Genomic DNA, 19,695 nt, shown 5'->3' on the forward strand with positions numbered 1-19,695 from the left:
AAAGGGAAACTGGGAATGCCCCACCCCTTTGGGTTTTAAAACTTAGCATGGAACTGTGCCCTAAACTTTCAACCCCTAAGTTCCCTGAATCATTCAGAATTTCTGTCTTCAAGAGGTAATGAAAAAAGGAAGTCTCCTTGAAGGCAAATCAGCCTTTATGCCACCTGACTGGTTTTCAGGAACACATTTCTGTTCTGTTCCCAAACCTGAGAAGATAATTCACAAAGGCCTTCATAATTGACAGCCAAGACAAGCACTTCTGAATCTCATATCTGGCAATCCAACCCGGCTAACTCGGGCAGTATGTTATTGAATATCATTCATGTTGCATGTAGTGCTGGCTCATTTTTAGTGTTCTTTGTTTTCTATTATAGAGGGTGATTTCTTCCCCACTTCCTTTCTCTTCTCAAACAAAGACTCCAACACAGAGCTAGAGAGAAAAAGAATAAGGCATGCCCACCTGTAGCCCAGTCCTTGGATCAGCTTACTCCCCAGCCTTTCCTGGATCATCTGGATAGTTCCTTGTAACAGGCTCTTGACAGCTGAATCTCCCACAGCTATAGCAACAATTCGACCCGGATCCTGGACTCTCAGAAATTCCTCAAGTCGCCTGCTCTCATTTTGGTACTCATGCGTATCAAACTTCACATTTTCCAAAATTTTGGCTGTGTCTTGATCAATGACCCTCACATTGAGGCCCCGGGAAAAGTCCTTCTCAAAGGTATAGGACCCAAATGGCAAGCCTGAGGTATTCAGCGTCTTTGCCAACAACGTCCATGATGTCTTCCGTGCCCCATGTAACTCCAGTGTCCCGCCAGCTTCCACGCCAATAAACTTTTTGCCAAATGTTGGCATACTTTCGCCTTCATCTGATTTGCCATACAAAGCAATTGTCGCTTTGGATTTATAGCGGCATTTTTCTGCTCCAATATGAAGCGCCCCACCATCCTGGATCAGGATGTAACGAGTCCTCAAAGTAATATTTCTGGATCCATCTTTATCATCCCCAAATACAAGCAGCCCTGTAGGGAACAACATTATTGTAGGCCAACTTCTGGAACATCTTTCTGAGACACACAAGAATAGATTTCCCCTCAAGTAGGAAAAAAGAAAGAAACAAAGAAAAGATAACACTTCCACTATTAAGTCAGGAAAAATTTGCTTAGAAACTGAAACTAGTTTTCAAAATAAAGCCAATGAAAAAGTGAAGAGTTGATATTTCAATCCATTCAATTTAGAAATAAATCATTTCTAGAAAAAAATAACTAAGAGTCTATAAATCTGAATCTCATGTTTGTTTATGCAAACCCATGTTAACTCTCTCATCATTCTCCGTCAGTTGTAACACAGATTCAGCTTACAAATAATCACCTTTCTTGTTCCCTATCTATAAAAAGGATCGAGTGATTTGTAAGGTCCTTAGAGTTTTTGAATTCCATGGCTCAATCTTGGAAACACATTTCCATGGTTAGAGTGACATTCTATCCCCAAATCTATGCCATTTAAGAATAGTTTATAAGGAACAGCAAATATCCCCCATATTAAAGATCAACCTTGCAGTCTCTGCAGGCAGGGACAATTACCTACCTCCATTCTCAATGACTATTGAATTCACCGTGACATCTGAGGTCAGGCGGAACATATCTCCCTCCTTGATAAAAACTTGTTTTGCAGGATCTTGTCCTGGGTCCCAGTTCCTGAGATGCGGGTTTTGATCTGGGCAATTCTCTATAAAACAACACAACACTGATATCCCATCCAACCCAGCAAAAGGCAAGAATACCATTAACCAAATCCAAGCATTCTCACTACTACATATAGTTTTGCAAGTAAGGTGTTGATATATTTTGATTTCCTAACATCAGGGTAGAAATTCCACCCCTTTCCTGTACTGTCTCAACATTTAAAAAAAAAATGGTTACCACAAAACTAAGTGGCCAGCATTTAGCTCAGGTCAAACTTCACAAGGCAAAAAGGAAGTTCCCCCAAACCATCTACTCTGGAAATAAATTCACAGTAAGAAATGAAATTATAAATTACCCTTGGACTCACACTAAGTTGTTTTAGAAAAGAAAATATAGGACTGGAGATGTAGTTCAGTGGTAGAGCACTTGCCTAGAATGTGTGAATCCTGGGTTTGACCACCACCACCACAAAAAGAAAAAAAAAAACACAACATATTGGTAAGTGAAAAATGGAGATTGCTAAATAATACGTAGACTGGATATCCACAAGTTCCTTCCTATGCACAGTGAATCACAAAGTGGGCAATCGTAGCACCTCCTTCCAAGGCAGAGGCTGAGGAATACTAGCATCTTCAGTCATGTGTGCTTTCCCATGAAACTGCAAGAGGCAAGTAGCCACAAACATGACCTCTCATTTGCAGAGATGAGGAAATTTCAGATTAGGGGAGCCAAATCCAAGATCACTTAGCAAGCTGAGTGATGAGAAAGTTCTGCTTCTAAGAAATGAGGTTCTTCACTGGTAGTGTTCCTTTACTAGAATTACAACTTGCCTCTCGAACAGGTGACAGTGAAACTGCAGCTATGTATGCATGAAATCCTTATTTTGTGCCACAATGAGAAAGATGAAGGGGGAAAATCACACCTTCACTTCTGATCAACTAATGATCAAGTATTTGTTGAAGATTGATTTGTGCATTTGTAATACATACTATAAAACTTCTAAAGCATAAAATGAGCTCACATTCAAGTTTACCTGCTAGCTTAGAAGAAAAAGCCATCAGGTATGATATAATTATGTGCTGAACAAGGTGGTAGTTACTTTAAGGTACAAATGACCTCAGGGGAGGATGGGGCCAGAGTAATTACAGCAGCTTCATGAAACAGTTGGCACTAGATCTAGACCCCAAAAGATGGATAGTATTTAAACAAGATGAGCATGAAGGGGAGATAAAAATACTAGATATGCATGTATCCCCTGCCATCCAAGTCCACATGATTCATCAAGCTAGACTAACAAGTCACTTGTATTTAAACTAAGCAAAGGTAGTAATAAGAAAGATATGCTCAAGAAACATATGAAGAGCCAGGCATGGTAACATATGCCTGTAATCCCAGTGGCTCTGGAGGCTGAAGCAGGAGGATCAGGAGTTCAAAGTCAGCCTCAGCAACTTGGAGAGGTCTTAAGCAATTTAGTGAGACCTTGACTCAAAATTAAATTAAAAAAAAAAAAAAATGGCTGGGGGTGTAGCTCAGGGGTTAAATACTGCTGGGTATTTAATCTCTAGGAACTAAGGCTGGGGAAGGGGGAAGAGACACATGAAGATATATCTTTGTTAAAGTGGCAAACTGAGTGTAACACAAAAGAAATTCTACATAGAAAAATTTCTGATTCTTCCCTTTGAACTTGTATAACCTTCTGCGACCCTCTTCCTGTTTCCAAGTGCCTATGTTGTCCTAGTCTTACTGCTTTCTCTTAGAGGTGACACTAACCACGCCTCAAATTAGTCCCACTAGCTAAGTCTGTGGCAATTACTTTAGGAAATAATTTTTCTCATAGCAGCTGTTTTATGACTGATATTCAATTCTTCAGATAAATCAATGATCATCACTATTATATTAGAATCAATCCTTGGGACTGCAGGTATAGCTCAGAGGTGAAGCACTTGCCTAAGATGCACAAGGTCCTGGGTTCAATCTCTAGCACTGTAAAGAATAAAATATATAAAAATAAAAACAATCTGTCAAGCATGGTAACTCATACCAATAATCCCAGCAATACAGAAAAGGAGACAACTTAGCAAGACACTGTCTCAAAATAAAAAAGAAAAAGGGCTGGGATGCAGCTCAATGGTAAAGCATCCCTGGATTTAATCCCCAGAACAGAAAGCAGGGTGGGAAGAAATCCTTCAATTTTTCATTCTCTTAAGGAAATAAGAATCTCTTAAATTTTTTTCTGACAACTACTAAGAATTTCTTGAACTTTTCTTCAACACCCCACTCCCCCATAAAACATCTAGCTGGAATTCTCCATGGAGTTATATAAGAAGCAAATGTAGCCATGGGACATGCCTGAAATACTGGCAACTGAGGAGGGTGAGGCAGGAGGATTACAAGTTCAAGTCCAGCCTCAGCAACTTAACGAGGTCCTAGAAACTTTGCAAGATCCAGTTTCAAAATAAAAAAAAAAAGTTGGGCGGTGGGGACTGAGGATGTAAGTTAGTGGTAAAGTGTCCCTGGGTTCAATCTCCAATTAAAAAAAAGAAAAACGAAATAAAGTTAATTTATGCCACATGTAACAAGCACTATTCTCAGCTACAGAGAGGGAAATCCCATCCTTTGAAATCTGGAGTCCACTAAAACAGTTATATAATTCCTCTTAATTGTTTATAATTATTCCCCAGGGGAGCACTCTTCATTAGAACCATCACAAAAATTCCAATCTGTTCCCTTCCAGTAAAATTCACTTAATGACAAAATGAGTGGTGTGCAGACAGCAGTGAAAAACAGCTCAGCCAATCTCACCTTCTCAGCTACCCACTTTTAGAGTGGTAACAGCAAAATGCTGAGCCTGAAATTTTTCAGCATGCCAGATCTTTCCATGGATAATCTGTATTTATATTGCCAAAATATGAAACTAAAGAATGTTGACTCAAGGAACTACATTAGCAATTCAACATTTTCAAAGGACATGAAAATACAAAGGAAAGCCATAGACTTCAGCTCTGATTCCCACTATCTAACATCCCTTTACTGCAGACTACTTGGGAAGTATGAAACAGCAGAAGGGAACTTGCTTATTCTGCTGCGAAAAGGAGAGAGGAAGTCAATACTGCATAGAATGGAAATCAATGTTACAAATTTATAATGTATTCTAATGGTTTGAGGAACAAAGATGTTGATACAAATCTTTCTTCTTTTGCATCTATCGTCTCAGAAGCACTGGCACTAACCCCCCGCCCTTGGGGACCCAAAAGCATCTGTGAAAGATAAATAAAATAATGTTTTTAAGTCTTATAAATGGCAAAATGTCCCTCAGCTGTTATATCTAGTTAAGGAAGCATCTAATTTAACTAAAGCGGTGGGGGAAATCTATTTTAGAGTTTGTTTAAAAAAAAAAAGTAGACAAATACAGCATCTAAGCCAGGCTGAAATGGTCTGATGATCTCAGTCACAGCCCTGAGCCCTCTGAGTTTTGGAAGATACATAGATTTCTTTTATGAGGCAATTCTTTGTTAGTGTTTTATTAAAGCTGAATGACAACAAAATTCTTCAAAACCATTCAAAGTAAATATATTATCACTGAATTGCTGATATTGTTTCTTGAAAAGCAAAGACCATTCAAGAAATAAAAACCTCCCTACATGATATTTAACTATGAAGTAATGGGTGATTTTTTTTTTTAAGTGTCAGAATTTACACATACTCAGAGAGGCTTTGCTTCAAGGATGTACACTGTATATAACTAAAAAATATTTAAAGCTCCTCCTTTGGTACTGTCTACTAAGCTCATTCCAAAACATATTATGATTATTTTTAATCACTTTTTTTTAAATCAACACCAATTTATCATATTTATGACACAAAAACATACTTTCGGTAGTCCAAAAATCATTCTACCACAAAGGATGAAATTGTGCTACCACAAGAATTCAGTAAAGACTCTTAAAAGCATTTCCAAAAGAGAGATTACAAGAACAACTTGAGCACCAGGACCAAGTGGAAAAAGAGCAAAGAAGAGCAAATCCTTGAAATTTATAATTTCCAATGGATTCCTTGAACAACTGTTCTTATTCATAACAGGTTCATATTGCCTAACTGTGTCTTGGCTTGCTAGAGCCAACTTATGGAAAAAAAAAGTTTTTAAAAATTATTCCAATATTTCCTCCTTTCTTCTTTGGGAATGTGTTCTAGGTATGCAGCATATACACACATGCGCGCGCGCGCGCGCACGCACACACACATATATATACTTACCATCTGGAGCATATTTTGAGGATATTCCTAAAATGACTGCAAGTGCAACAAAAAATGAGAAACTAGTTATAGCAAAGCAAATGAAAGTATTCTTGTGTCGCTTCTGCTTCCGGCTTGCTCTCTGTGTTTGCTGTTCTTCAGGTGAGAATGCAAAGGCTGCCTGTGCTTCTTGTCGGATGGAGGTAAACTTGGCTGAAGCTTGGCTCTTTGGAGGAGGAGGGGGACGCAGGGGAACGACCTTCCCTGGAACATAACCAGGTGATCGATGGCTGTTTCCATTCTGAGTTTGCAGGAAAGCAGGGGAGTGTCCCCTGGAATCAGTGGCATACATGATACCCTGTCACTGTGAAAAGAAAAAAATAATACAGTTCAGAATATGTAAATTATAATGTCTTTTAAGAGGTGTTTTTTTAATTGTCCCAAAATATACACAATATAAAACTTGCCATTTAACCATTTTTAAGTTCTGTGGCATTAAATATATTTACAAAGTTGTGCAACCATCACCACCATCCATTTCATGAACTTTTTCATCATCCCAAACAAAAATTTTATGCCCATTAAATAATCCCCTATTCCATCCCGACGCTGATAACCACTGTAATGACTTTTTGAAAATTTCAAGTCAGCTTACATCCCTGATATAATAAATTATGTCAACAGTCACCTTCACTAATTGTCTTCTAATACCACTGCTTCTCTACTCCAGCTGCCCATTATAATAACCTCCTAATGCTAATACCGAGGCCACACCCCCAAAACAATTAAATCAGGATGGCTAAGCCAGGATCTGAGCATCTGAATCTTTTAAATGTTCCCCAAGTGAATCTAGCAAGCCTCTAGAGCCAACTGCTCTCACCAGCTGTTCTCAATTTTCATCATGCCTAAGAACCACCAGGGAAGCTTGTTAAAAATGTAGATTCCTGGGCTCTCTGCCCCTGTGCTTATGGTCCAAATGATTTTACATTTATTTATTTATTTATTTATTTATTTATTTATTTATCTATCTATCTATCTATCTATCTTTTAATGAACCTTAGTAACACTGAAGCAGCTGGTCACACTTGGAGTATTATTATGCTAAGTTCTTTAAACTGAAATTCTTTAAACTCAAAAATCCTATGAGCACCACGGGTGGCCCTTGAAAGTTCCAACAGATAGGTGTTCATGTTTGGGTGTTGAATTTTCCCACTATCTTTGGGTTAAGCAATTTAAGTATTTCTACCTGTGTTCTCACTTCACTACAGACTCTGAATCATTGGGTGGAAAAGCCTGAAGTCTATCTTATCTCTTTAAATTCTGCATTTCTTTTCTTAAAAAAGCAGACATTCAAATATTATGGTTCAGGTGATTAAAAAAAAAAAACAACAACAACAGCTAACATGTACTTCCTGCCAAACGCTGTTCTAAACACCTTATGTGTTATTAACTCACTAATAACAGACTGCATACAACAAATCTACAAGTAGGTACCATTATTCCCATTTTGCCCATGAGAAAAAATGGAGACCCAGAAAGGTTAATAAGCTTTCCCAAACATCACACAACTAGTGCAGACAATCAAGACTTAGACCCAGGTACTCTGACTCTGAAGTTAAGGCTCTAAAGTTACACACTGATCTTTCCAAACAGTTGAGAGGAAATAACTTTAAAGAATGCATTTTTCCAAGAATGTGATAAGAACCTTGCTGGGCGTGGAAGGGCATATTAATCTTGTCAGGAATTTTTCATGTAGAACTTCACTAGACTATAGTACACAGTTGTTTTTTATCTAGGAAAAGCTCTCTCTCTCTCTCTCTCTCTCTCTCTCTCTCTCACACACACACACACACACACACAAATGGAAATCCTTTTTTATTTTCTTATGTTTACAGTGATCACTTTCAGGTCTGGAATGAAACTCTGTTAATCTGTAAAAGAAAGGAAATCTAATCCACAATCGATGCTGATTTTACATGAGGCAAAGAATGTTCTAGAGTCAGTGCATTTGTGGAAAACACTAGTTTTGTGGGGTTTGATTTGTGAACAAAGTAATTATTTAGATAAAGCTTATGCTTTCCGACAAAAGAAAAAACACCACNGGAGAGAGAGGAGAGGAGAGGAGGAGGAGGAGGGAGAGGGAGGGAGGAAGGGAAGGATGGAGAGATGGAGGGAGGGAGGGCAGAAGAACTAGTTAAACCATATACTGTTTTGTTGCAATGACTGGATAAATAAGGTGTGCTCAAAGGCTTCAGAAACCTGATGTTCTTCCTCTCCCACTATGCCCCTTCCTTAACTAGAGCATCTAAGCATCACCTGACTTCATTCAATACCCTTACAATTAATCCCCTCATCTTCTGCCAAACAATGAACAAGATTCTAGTAATAAGGGTGCCTCCCAAATGCTCTAAAGCATCCACAAACCCTGTGAAACACAAAACAATCATTAGAGAAGCCACAAATAAGCATTCCCAGGACGCAAAAGACCTGAAAATTAATAGGGAAAGAAAGGAAATCTAATCCACAATCGATGCTGATTTTACATGAGGCAAAGAATGTTCTAGAGTCAGTGCATTTGTGGAAAACACTAGTTTTGTGGGGTTTGATTTGTGAACAAAGTAATTATTTAGATAAAGCTTATGCTTTCCGACAAAAGAAAAAACACCACCATTTGAGGTGCTATTTGAAGAAACTGCTGCAAGTACCAGGCAACAAACCAAAATAATGGATACATCCTGCTGGAAGAAAAGGAGGAGCATAACAAAGAGCCTCTTTATGATCCTCTATTAACAAAGCAAAGACTAAACTAGATATTCCTGAGTGCCAGTCTCATCAGGAGGGGAGGGAATTAGGACCCTAATCCTCTCTGAAAAGGAGTGGGAATCCTTTGTTTCTCAGGCTGCAATCATCTGATACCTCATTGTTTGGGGGTGAGAAAGGTTGTTACTACTTAACAGGCTGGAGGGCCCTTTTGTGTGAGATAATATGTCACCAGATATACCCAAAAAAAAGGCAGTGAGGCACTCAATGGAGTCACTGGTCCACTGAGAATAATTTGTGTCTTCAAGGTCACAAAATGGCAACCTAGGATGAAAATTCAAATCATGACTACCACAAGCTAAATGGGGACAGATGATAAATAGATATTTATTCTAAGTCCATTGGCTCTATTTTACTGAAAAATATGTAAATGTACAAGTATTCATTTCCTAGAAATTAACATATTGTTGACAATTGTATCTTAGAATAAAAGCAAAAAAAAAATCATTTTTTAAGCAGATATCTCCCCTCAATGTAAGATGTAAATACTTTAAAATTTTATTCTACATATATGGATTTACTGGGACACAGTATTATGATCAATTATTTTAAATTCTATCCAGAGCAATTAAGCAAGAGAAGGAGGGAAAGGGGATAAAAATAAGAAAGGAAAAAAAATCAAATTATCAGTTTGCAGATGATATGACCCTGTACCTAGAAGATTAAAAAAAAAATGCCACTAAAAGACTGCTAGAGCTAATAAACAAATTTGGCAAAGTAGTAGGTTAAAATCAGCATACAAAATTCAATATGTCTCCGTCTCTTGTATACCAAGGAGTCTGCTAATAAAGAAATCAGAAAAAACAATACCATTCGCAATAGCCTCAACAACAAAACATCTAGGAATAAATCTAACCAAGGAGGTGAAAGACCTCTGCTAGTTTCAGATCTAAATTGTTCATGGGGAAAAAAATGGCATTTCACTCATTAAGTAAGCAACTGGGAGTCCCTGCTGTCAGAGGATTGTGGTGAAAACTATGGGGGACATACAAAAGCTTTATAGTATTCTCAAGAAATATAATTCCTATATTCGATTCTGAATCACTTGTGGAGAGCAGAATAAAACTAGCCAAGGAAATACCATTAAAATGATGTAGGTTCCCGGCTACCTCCAATGGCTACCTCATCCAAAAGTTGTTAACACTACTTGTAACATTTGAATTTGGCATCCTGAAAACAAAGGAGGGAACTACCAGGGGAAAGACAATGAAGAATATCCTCTAGCTTTCAAGGCTTTAATGCAAACATTATGCACCATATCAATTTTACACCGACCAATTTCACTTTAATATGGTGTGTCTGTCTTGCATTATATGCTGCTTTTTAAAGGGTTGTACTTGTCGTGGAAAGCACAATCTATGTAGAAGGGGTCTAGCATATTTTACAATGCACTTAGGGGTATTACAACTGTGATGCCCCTAAAGTAAGACAGATAATCCAAAATGGGCCATAACCCAAATTATTCATATTGAAATGGAAATGTATTCCCCAGTTTTTAAAAGCATAATTTTCGGGCATTTAGATGTCCCTTGAAATAATTATTTTGTGAGTATTTATTTACTGGAAAACAAAAAGTGGTAGCTCAAAAGGTTTGTTATACATCAAACAAATTAACAGGCACTTAAGCATTTGCATAGGCAGGATGGAGCAAGCTATAGCTCAATAACAGAGCACCTGCTTTGTGTTAGCAAGGCCCTGAATTCCATCCCCAACACCACAAAAATAAAAATTTAAGGCAAATATGTAAAGTAGTTAATTAAAGAAATTACTAAGACGTTGAGAACACCACAGACTAAAAAGATATACACATATAAGTTAGGAAAAAACATTCAAAGAAGTATCTGGTACTTTTGTCTTAATTCTCAGCTGCCCCCAAAAAGATACCTTAAAAACTCACTATTATTTTAAATAAAACTCTTTTCTTGGAGAAAGGATGCCTTACCTCAAATAACAGCTTGAGGTAGGAAGGACATATACAGTTGGTAAAAGCATCCAATTAATTTATTTACAATAAATTACACTAAGTACTCACAGAATGCAAACTATTGTAAATTTCAGTAACATTAAAGATTGTTTTAAAAAAAAAAAAACTGGGAAAAGGGCATGATTTTGAAGGAAAAAAAAAAATCTTGAGATACTCTCGTTCAAAGTTTTCAATTCTGCACCGTCTCTTTCACAAGGCCTCAACATTCCCTATGTCCACACTTCTGTGTATTGTGCTTAAAACTCTAAGAGGATCGCCTTGCTTTTGGCCTTAGGTTCCATTTGTATACCTGCCCATCTCCTGCAGTAGACAGTTCGCCTCTTGAGACCAGGATGAGGTCTTTCTTGTCTTGGTATACACATAGGACATTATGCATAGGAGGTACTCAGTAAGTGGTTGTTGAACTCAGATCACAAATTCCTGCAAAGGAATTCAGCATAAGTACTAGGGTGTGTGTGTGTGTGTGTGTGTGTGTGTGTGTGTTTATTCATATTTGGGAGAAAACAGACAGATGGTTGAAAAAAAATAAAAACAAAATGTACCCCCATTCAGACATGTTTGATTTTGTGTAAGTATACTCCCAAACAATCTGTTAAACTACAAGATTCCTCTGTTCTGCTCTCTCCCCCACCACCTCCCTTCCTCCCTCCCTCCCTCTCTCTCTCTCTCTCTCTCTCTCTCACACACACACACACACACATACACAGAGACTGATACTAAAACTTTCCATTTAATCCTTCTTCAACATTCTTGAGGCCCTGAGAAATTTAACTAATCTTTACGAGTGTCTCTGATGTAGAAGAAATTAAGAACATTACTTAAAGCAAAAAAGTCAATGGCCAATATGAAATCTAATTGGTGACTAAAAACTATAATTAACAACTGCTGACAGGAATGCTAAAGATAAAGAGTGGTAAACTAGCTGGACAAGTTTAGCCTTTTATAATTTTTTCAATGGTTTAACCATACACTATGAAATGCAACAGGCACATAGGAAAAAGGAAAACATTCCAGCCACTTTATATTGTTATGCTGACAGCCAAGAAAAGCTGTGTTCTACGGAGACTGCAGCAGTAATTCAGAACTAGTAAGAGTTCTTTAGAAGGGCTAGCTCCTAATGGTCTTTCTATGGCTGAGATAACAATAGGCAAAACAAATTCACTCCCCTGTGATTATCACTTACTGGAATAGCTCAGGACACCTGCCCACAGGCCATATCGTCAGTCCCCCAAACCATCAACTCCTCTAGCCCAATGCAGAGGGGTCCCACAGACAGTGTCAAGACACGCAGACTGGTCCCATATTGAGCACCTAATAAAAATCCAATTATTTTGACTTATTTAAATTTCTTTTAATCCCACCTACACTTTCTATGAGAACTTTTCTTGGGGTGCAGGTAGGGTACTGGAGATTGAACCCAGGAGTGCTTTACCACTGAACTATATCCCCAGTCCTTTTTTATTTTTCACTTTGAGAGAGGGTCTCAGTAAATGTTGAGGATGCCAGAACTTGTGATCCTCCTGCCTCAGCCTCCAGAGTCACTGGGATTACAGAGTGGGATTACCACACTCAGTTTATGAGAATTTATTTTTAATGGGAAGTTCAGCCATGAAAGAACAGACAAGAAGCTAGGCTGATCTAATTTATTCTTCTTCTTCTTCTTCTTTTTTTTTTTTTTAAATCAAGGACATGATTTTAAAACAGTATTCAATCCATGGGTTAATTCCACAACTTCCAGTATCTTAGCTTTTCTACAGTTTCAATATAGCAAATCAAAGAAGTAGGCCCAGTGGCATGTGCCTGTAATCCCAGTGGCTGGGGAGGCTGAGACAGGAGGATCCCAAGTTCAAAGCCAGCCTCAGCAAAAGCAAGGCACAAAGCAGCTCAGAGAGACCCTGCCTCTAAATAAAATACAAAAGAGGGCTGGGAATGTGGTTCAGTGGTCGAGTGCCCCTGAGTTCAATCCCTAGTACCCGCCACCAAAAAAAAAAAAAAAAATTGGGGGCCAAAAAATTCTATCTTTCATAAAGATCTTTACAACATACTGACTGGTATGCCCAAAAAATAAAACATGTCAGAAACAAGATATGCATGAATTATCATGAAAACAAATCATGGATTTTACTATTAGTACATCTGACCCAATAAAATCTTCAAGGAGTTCCTAATAGCCTTGAACTTTTAATGAATAATTCTATATTCCCAACTTACAACTTTTTTTTAAAAAGGCACAATGATGAGGTGATTTTCAGTTTTTTGTTTCGTTTTGTTTTGTTTTTTGGTGGAAGAGGTATTTCATTTAGTTTTGTTTTAGATTTAGATCATGTGTGTTGATACAACAAGTTCATTATCTTAGTCATATAGAACTGTTCAATAGAAATAAGCAGGCGATGTGTGGGAAGCTGATATTAGTACTAGAAGTATTATAGGATTATTGACTGTTGATTATATTAATTAGTGTGTATGTTGGATAAAAGACTATAAGCAATGTGCCATTATATAATGTAAACTGCAAAACTTAGATAAACTGCAGAACCTTGACTTAAGTTAGTAATAACAGTCTACACCTGGGGCATACACCCAGACCTCACCCAGTTATCAGCTGCAAGCAAATGAATTTTAAAATGAACTTAAGAACCCAGACTTCTGAGGGGTGATAGGACTAACAGGACCCAGGACAGAGAGACCAAGGCCTCCATTGCTGTTGTCCTCCCTGCACCAGACTCCTCCACCCCAGATCAAGTTCCAGCAGCCGGGACTTAAGACAGGTCACATGAGTGTAAGCATCTGGGACCCTTGGGTGTAGACTGTTAGGATTTAGGATTAGGATGTGTGTCTGAAGTGTGATTAGCATCGATAAAATAGGTTTGATTAAATCTAACTGTGCCTCAGACTGAGTCCATAATAAATGCTTGTGACAGAGGCCAAGGCAGGAGGATCATGAGTTAGAGGCCAGCATGGGCAAGTTAATGAGATCTTGTCTCAAAATCTAAAATTTCTTTAAAAAAGGGCTGGGGATATAACTCTGTGGTAGAGTACTTACCTAGCAGGTGTGAGGCCCTGGGTTCAATCCCCAGGAAGGAAGGGAGGGAGGAAGGGAGGAAGGAGACAAGAAATAATCTTAGCAAAGTTGACTTTTTAGGTCCATTAATTTGTTAATTTTTCAAATAAATATTTAAGTGTGACCAATTTTCTCATGAAGATCATGAACTTAATGTATAATACAGATTTTCTATAAACAAAGAGTTTTTTGAGAGGGTCTTTTTATACAATGCAGAAGAATATTATGCATTGCCTATTCTATTTCCAGAGCATACAGAATAAAATACTTTTTCTAAAACAACCCCTGTAAGGAATTCAGCATAAATGCTAAGTCCATACATACAGATACGTGCAAGAGATTGTTGAAAAAAATGAAGTCCGCTTTCATTCAGAAATCTGTGGAATTTCATTTAAGATCCCAAACAAACCAATTTTTCCCTAAAAACAGGAGATTCCAATTTACTCCAATCAGTAGAATACAGAAGTCCCTTCTGCTTTAACTCTTATACAAAAAAAAAAAAAAAGGAACTTGCAATAATCTGATGTTAACCAATCAGCTTTTTTCTAGTGCTGTTTCCTTTTTCCCACCTTATAAAATCCACTGTTCTGCCTCTGCCCGGTTAGGAGTTCTCCTGTTTTGTTGCATGGAGCTGCCTCATTTCTTGAATTTTCAATGAAAGCCCAGCAAATCCATAACTAAATTTGCTGTAATTTTGTCTTTCTACACAACTAAAAGATAAACTCCTGGAAGATGTTCTGGAAAATTAGACACAGAGGGAGTGGGTCATTTTACCTATCAGTCCTTCTCTGTTCATCCGTTTCTTTTTTCCTATTATTATTCATCAGATTCCTTTCCCTCCTGAATTCTTTCTACTGAAAAGCTGCTCTCCTGGGTCCTCCCCTCCTCCCCCATGCTCCTTAGACCATCCTCCACGCCCTCCTTCCCAGCCGCTGGTAAGACCCAAGAGAGGCTTCCAACCTGCAGACAGTGATGGATGGCTGGGCAGAGGCACACAATGGTGGTGCAGGCGTGTGTCAGCCTTGCAGCTGACCTTCAAAAGAACAAGCCAAAGCTGAAGCCTGACTTGAGGGAGGCTGATTTAATTAAGGTTACAGCAAAGGCCAGAGCCGCCTGTGGGCTGCATTCTCTACAGAATGCCAGGGACAACGCTTTCAACTACTTCTCAAGAAGAAAGAGCCAGGAAAGTTATGTTGGTAGAATGCTGGAGAGTGGGGGGAAAGATAAAGCCGAGATGTGCTACATAAACAAGTATAGGCACACCAAAAGTTCATGATCTAGTGATATACAGACACTGAAATGCAATGACAATAGGAAATACACAATGAGTATGTTTTGACATGCCTTTCAAACCAAAAAGAGGCTAGATGAATAATCAGCTGTCCAAAGTGAAATGATCCAGGGCTAGAAGAAAAAGCAACATTTTGGTTAATGGCAAGACCAGGACTCAAGTGTACCGTTTCTTTTAACTGTAGTACATAACCTATTTTTAATACAATTTTAGCCACTGGGAGCAAAACCTTTTCAAACCAGGTACAAGTTTAGTTTTGAGAATCTCTTGAGGACTCTGCTAAAAAAAATGTAGACACAGTGGTGAAAAAATATATATACATGAACCCTCCAATCAAAGAGCTCCAAGCTTAGTGCTAAGAGGAGGTGGGGAGACAATATCAGTGAAGGAGAAATTCCAGGTCACACTGGGACAAAGAAACTGGTCTGGTGGGTCTGAAGAGGTGATCACCTCAGTTTCTTAAATGTCTGTGAATGGAAGAAAGTTTAAATTTCCTAAAAGCCCTGGCAAATGTACTAACGCCAAAGTGTACCATCAGATCATTACTGATAACTTCTTTACTTTGTAAGTATTCACTAAAATCTATCACTAAACTGCCACAAAAATAACAATACATTGTCCAACACACCAATAGGGCAGGGGAAGCAACAGACCCAAGAAGTCTTTCCTATTCTTTGGAAAGCAAGTTCCAAGCCAAAATATAAACCCAATCTCTACGTCTTCTGAGGGCATGTGAATCTTAGGCCAAATAAATGGATCACATGACCTCTTCTCAACAGTTGCCTTCTGCTCTACAAGACTCAAGGATGCCAGAGTCAAAAGTCAGGACCTCCATGAACAAGCAACTGCCCAGCACTATAGTGATGGTTGGCCTTTGTGTACCTAAATAGGGATACCTGGAAGCTGGGCAGGCTATTGTTACCAGCACAAACAGGAGCAAGAAGGTTAAAGTCAAGCTAAGACCACATGGTAACCAAACAGCTGGGAAGTTATCCACTATCTGATCCTATCCTGGGAGCAGTTCCCATGCAGTAAGTACAAACAGTGTCCAAGTCAGGGTAGGCCTTGGGAGAGCAGAGCATTGTCAGGAATCAAAAGATGTCATGAACTGTACTGAAAGGCTATTCATCCCTCATTCGGCTTTTTAAGCTACATGTGGTCCGCTGATTCGGAAATGGCTACCAGTATGTACATACTGAGCAATTAAAGTCACACTTTTTTCATTCATGAGGTATAATTTTTTAAATTCTAATATAAAGTTCATTTTATAGTGGTGGCACTAATGGTGTCAAAAAAACAATGTTATATGGGTTTGTTTTGTTTTGTTCTGTTACAATCTTTAAAAAAAAATAACTCATTTTTCTCATTCCTTCCAAAACAGAACTCTTGACATTTTTCCTTGTGCTAAATTAAACTTGCCAATGACTAAGATGTTAACAATTAATTTTCCAATTTCATTGTGTGTGAAACCATTCATTTTCAGGAAAATGAGTCACCATTAGCTCAGGCCATTATGGCAACAGAAGGTTTGCCTCCTCCAACGGGCAAGACAGTAAGTTGGGGAATATCTTCAAATCAGTAAGTTTCACTCTTAAGAGAGACTTGGTAACAGACCCGATGAAGACATCTAGTTTGTGGTGGATGTTTGTATGTTCTACGATACTTACATCAAACTCACAATCAATGAGGACAATTCTTTCTTCTGAGTGACTCAATGTGGATTATAACTCTTCAACCAACAATGTCCTCAGGGACCTTCTATGCAGCATTAAAGCTGTAAGAGAGTGTGAGTGTGTATGTGCGCACATTAATACATTGAAGCTAAAAATGCCACAATCTCTCTTCAGCAAATTTTTCATTATATAAAATTCATCAAATACTGCCAAACTTTTACTTACTGTCCAAACTAAAATGAATCCCTGATACAATAAATGTAAAAGATGTACCACTCTTCATGCTATAATGAAAATATGTGCCTTGCTACAACTCTGCTTATAACTTTAGTCTAATGACAACAATTTCAAAACAGTTTTGCTTCACGGATCACCAGATTCATTTGTTAGGAGATAATAATTACAGCTTCCAAGTCGGCTTCACTTTTTAAAGAGGTATTTTAATAAAGACCCCATGTCTCATTTATCTTTGTTTTGCTCACAGAAAGCAGCAGGACCTTGCACATTTTAGAAATACAACAAAATATTTGCTGAATGTAGTTTCTAACAACCAACATTAAAGGTTTCCCAAAGCAAATAAAGGAAAAACAAAAGAACATACAAACTATTCCTAGTATGCTTTTATCCTGTGATTCACAACACAAATCTGAATAATGTTTCCAGGAACTTGCTGCTTTGAAAAAAATGTTCACTTCTACAATATTTTAAACTTGGTCCTGTTTTTAGAAAATGCAAGTAAAGCTAACATTATTCTTACACTTTGTTCCTTATTTGACAGAAATTTATTACAAGTAACATCACCCCACAATGATCACCATATTATGTGTAAGAACTACGAAATGAAAAGATACAGGGTCTGTCTTTAACTTGGATGCAATGGTTTTCTATGCTCAAATGCATACTATTTGACCATAAAAACATTCAAATAACTATATTGTTAAGCAAAGCCAAACTGGAATAAATGAGAATATATGGTGTTTGAGGGGGTGTTGTCTGGAAATAAGAGACAAAGGAGGTCTTGTCCCTGCTTAGTCATTAAATTACTATATGACCTTACCTAATTAGTAAGCCTCTCTGGGTCTCAACTTCCTTGTTTTAATATTATTTTTAAGATCCCCCGGAACTCTATACTAGGATTCAGCATATGTAGCACTGTCCAAAAAACCAATTTACATTCATATCATCTCCTTTCTTCAAAAAAGTCACATTTAATTCAATAGCTTTAAATATCTGAGTTTGGATTTCTATCAAAGGCAATTTATTAAAATGTCAGATGAGCTTAATTCTATTTCAAGTAGAGAACTAAAGCAAGTATTGCTTACAGATTCAAATTTCACCTAGACAGCAGCTGCTGCTATTGAGAGAAGAGCCTCTAACAGTCTAGTTGGAAATTATAACTCTTTTCAAATGGACAAAACTAGTCAGGTGATTTTCATGGTCTCAAAAATACAGAGCTTTTCTTGCTTTCTTTTCTTTTCCTCTTTTCTTTCCCATATTCATCTTGTAGGATAGAGGGAAGTAAAGGCCAGCTTAGCTTGGGAGGCAGGGTGATATGTGTATGTTACAGGACAAACCTTTCTCCACGGTTGCACTGTACCAGAAAGCTCATCCTTCTAATTAATGCTCACAACCCAAATGAAGCCAGAGAATTTCCTGTGTCTGGGATGAGAAGAAGCCTGTCTAGGTGAGGAATACCATTTAACAATAGCTAGAACCTAAAACAAAGACTTGCTCCCCAGAGGGGGTTCAAAAGTGTCTGGAAGAAGCCAATAAATCAGAAATCTCTGATTAATACAAATTCAAGATATGCTTTATAACTAATGATAGCTTTTAAAACACACACATATTTAAAGTCCCTTTGGATAACACATAGCACTAGCTTATGTAGTATTTTATCATATACATAGCAAACTTAATCCAATTTAATCCTCAGAACATTCCATAAAGCATTTGAAAACTCACTTTACAGATGAAGAAAATCAGAGGATTTTCCCAGTAGCAGATAGTTGGTTAGCAACTGTATAACCCTTTCAAGGTGCCTAAAATGGCACCCTGATACCAGTTTTCAGTCCCATTTATTTTTTTCTGATTTAATAAATTTTATTTTTCAAAAAACTGCAACACAACCCCTTTCCCAATCAGTTCCTTCTCTGGCTTCTTAAAAAATGTGCATAATGAACTGGGTGTGGTGGTGCCCGCCTGTAATCCCAGCAACTCAGGAGGCTATGTCTTATTCATCTTGGTAGCTGGAGACCACCACATGGGGTAACTTGGTACCATGTGGTCTCCACAACAGCTGCCACTCCACCGGTGTCCCTCTGTTGCTCCACTTTGCTCCAAGAAGCAGGTGCTGAGACTCCTTCCAGAGAAGTCTATTGTAATTCATGGCCTAATTACAATAGGTAATTAATAATTGTTAGTTAAATGAATGGACAGTGGCTGGGTAGATAGAGGATGTGAGACCCAAATGTTTTAGAACACTTTATAATGGAGATATTTACATGCAGCATTTCAAATATGAGTCTCAAGCTGTAAATTTGAAAGCAATGATAAAGTTTTCTCATTCTGACACATGATTCATCTTTCTAAATTTCAAAAACTTACACAGAGGCACACAGCTAGAAAGGAGTACCCTTTCAACTTCAAAAATGGCCCACAAGATTATTTTACCCCCACTTGTCTTCTCATTTTCTAGGTAGCTGTTTGAGGGCAGACTTGATTATTCTACCAGAATGTGACTAGTAAATGGTTGCACTGGTCAGGTTTCCTGTTGTGACTGTGACTTTGACACTTCTGAAATTCACCAGTTAAGTTAGATCAAGAAAGGAGACTTTACTCAATTAACCACAACACAGAAACTTTACACAAGCAACATGTAAGAATTTAAAGATGCTACTTCCTGTATATACACATGCGCATGTGCATGCACAGACATGCATGCACAGACA

At 37.9% G+C, this 19,695-nt stretch overlaps 1 protein-coding gene across 5 annotated transcripts in view; it reads right to left on the minus strand.

Moving 5' to 3' along the window:
* Cemip2 (cell migration inducing hyaluronidase 2) overlaps positions 1 to 19,695 on the minus strand; it is a 74,156-nt gene that overhangs the window by 51,597 nt on the left and 2,864 nt on the right. For 4 of the 5 annotated variants that reach the window (XM_048806904.1, XM_048806906.1, XM_015492924.2 and 1 more), the window contains 3 exons: positions 5,940 to 6,282; positions 1,588 to 1,728; positions 461 to 1,022 (listed from right to left, as the gene is read on the minus strand). In XM_048806904.1, the coding sequence (XP_048662861.1) occupies positions 461 to 1,022; positions 1,588 to 1,728; positions 5,940 to 6,270 (1,034 nt within the window). In that variant the 5' untranslated portion in view covers positions 6,271 to 6,282. Of the gene's footprint in view, positions 1 to 460; positions 1,023 to 1,587; positions 1,729 to 5,939; positions 6,283 to 11,011; positions 11,037 to 19,695 lie in introns of those variants that run through there. The other variant, XM_048806907.1, reaches the window with a different exon arrangement.

The sequence above is a fragment of the Marmota marmota genome, unplaced genomic scaffold, assembly GCF_001458135.2.
Source record: "Marmota marmota marmota unplaced genomic scaffold, marMar, whole genome shotgun sequence".
In the NCBI taxonomy this organism is placed as follows: domain Eukaryota; kingdom Metazoa; phylum Chordata; class Mammalia; order Rodentia; family Sciuridae; genus Marmota; species Marmota marmota.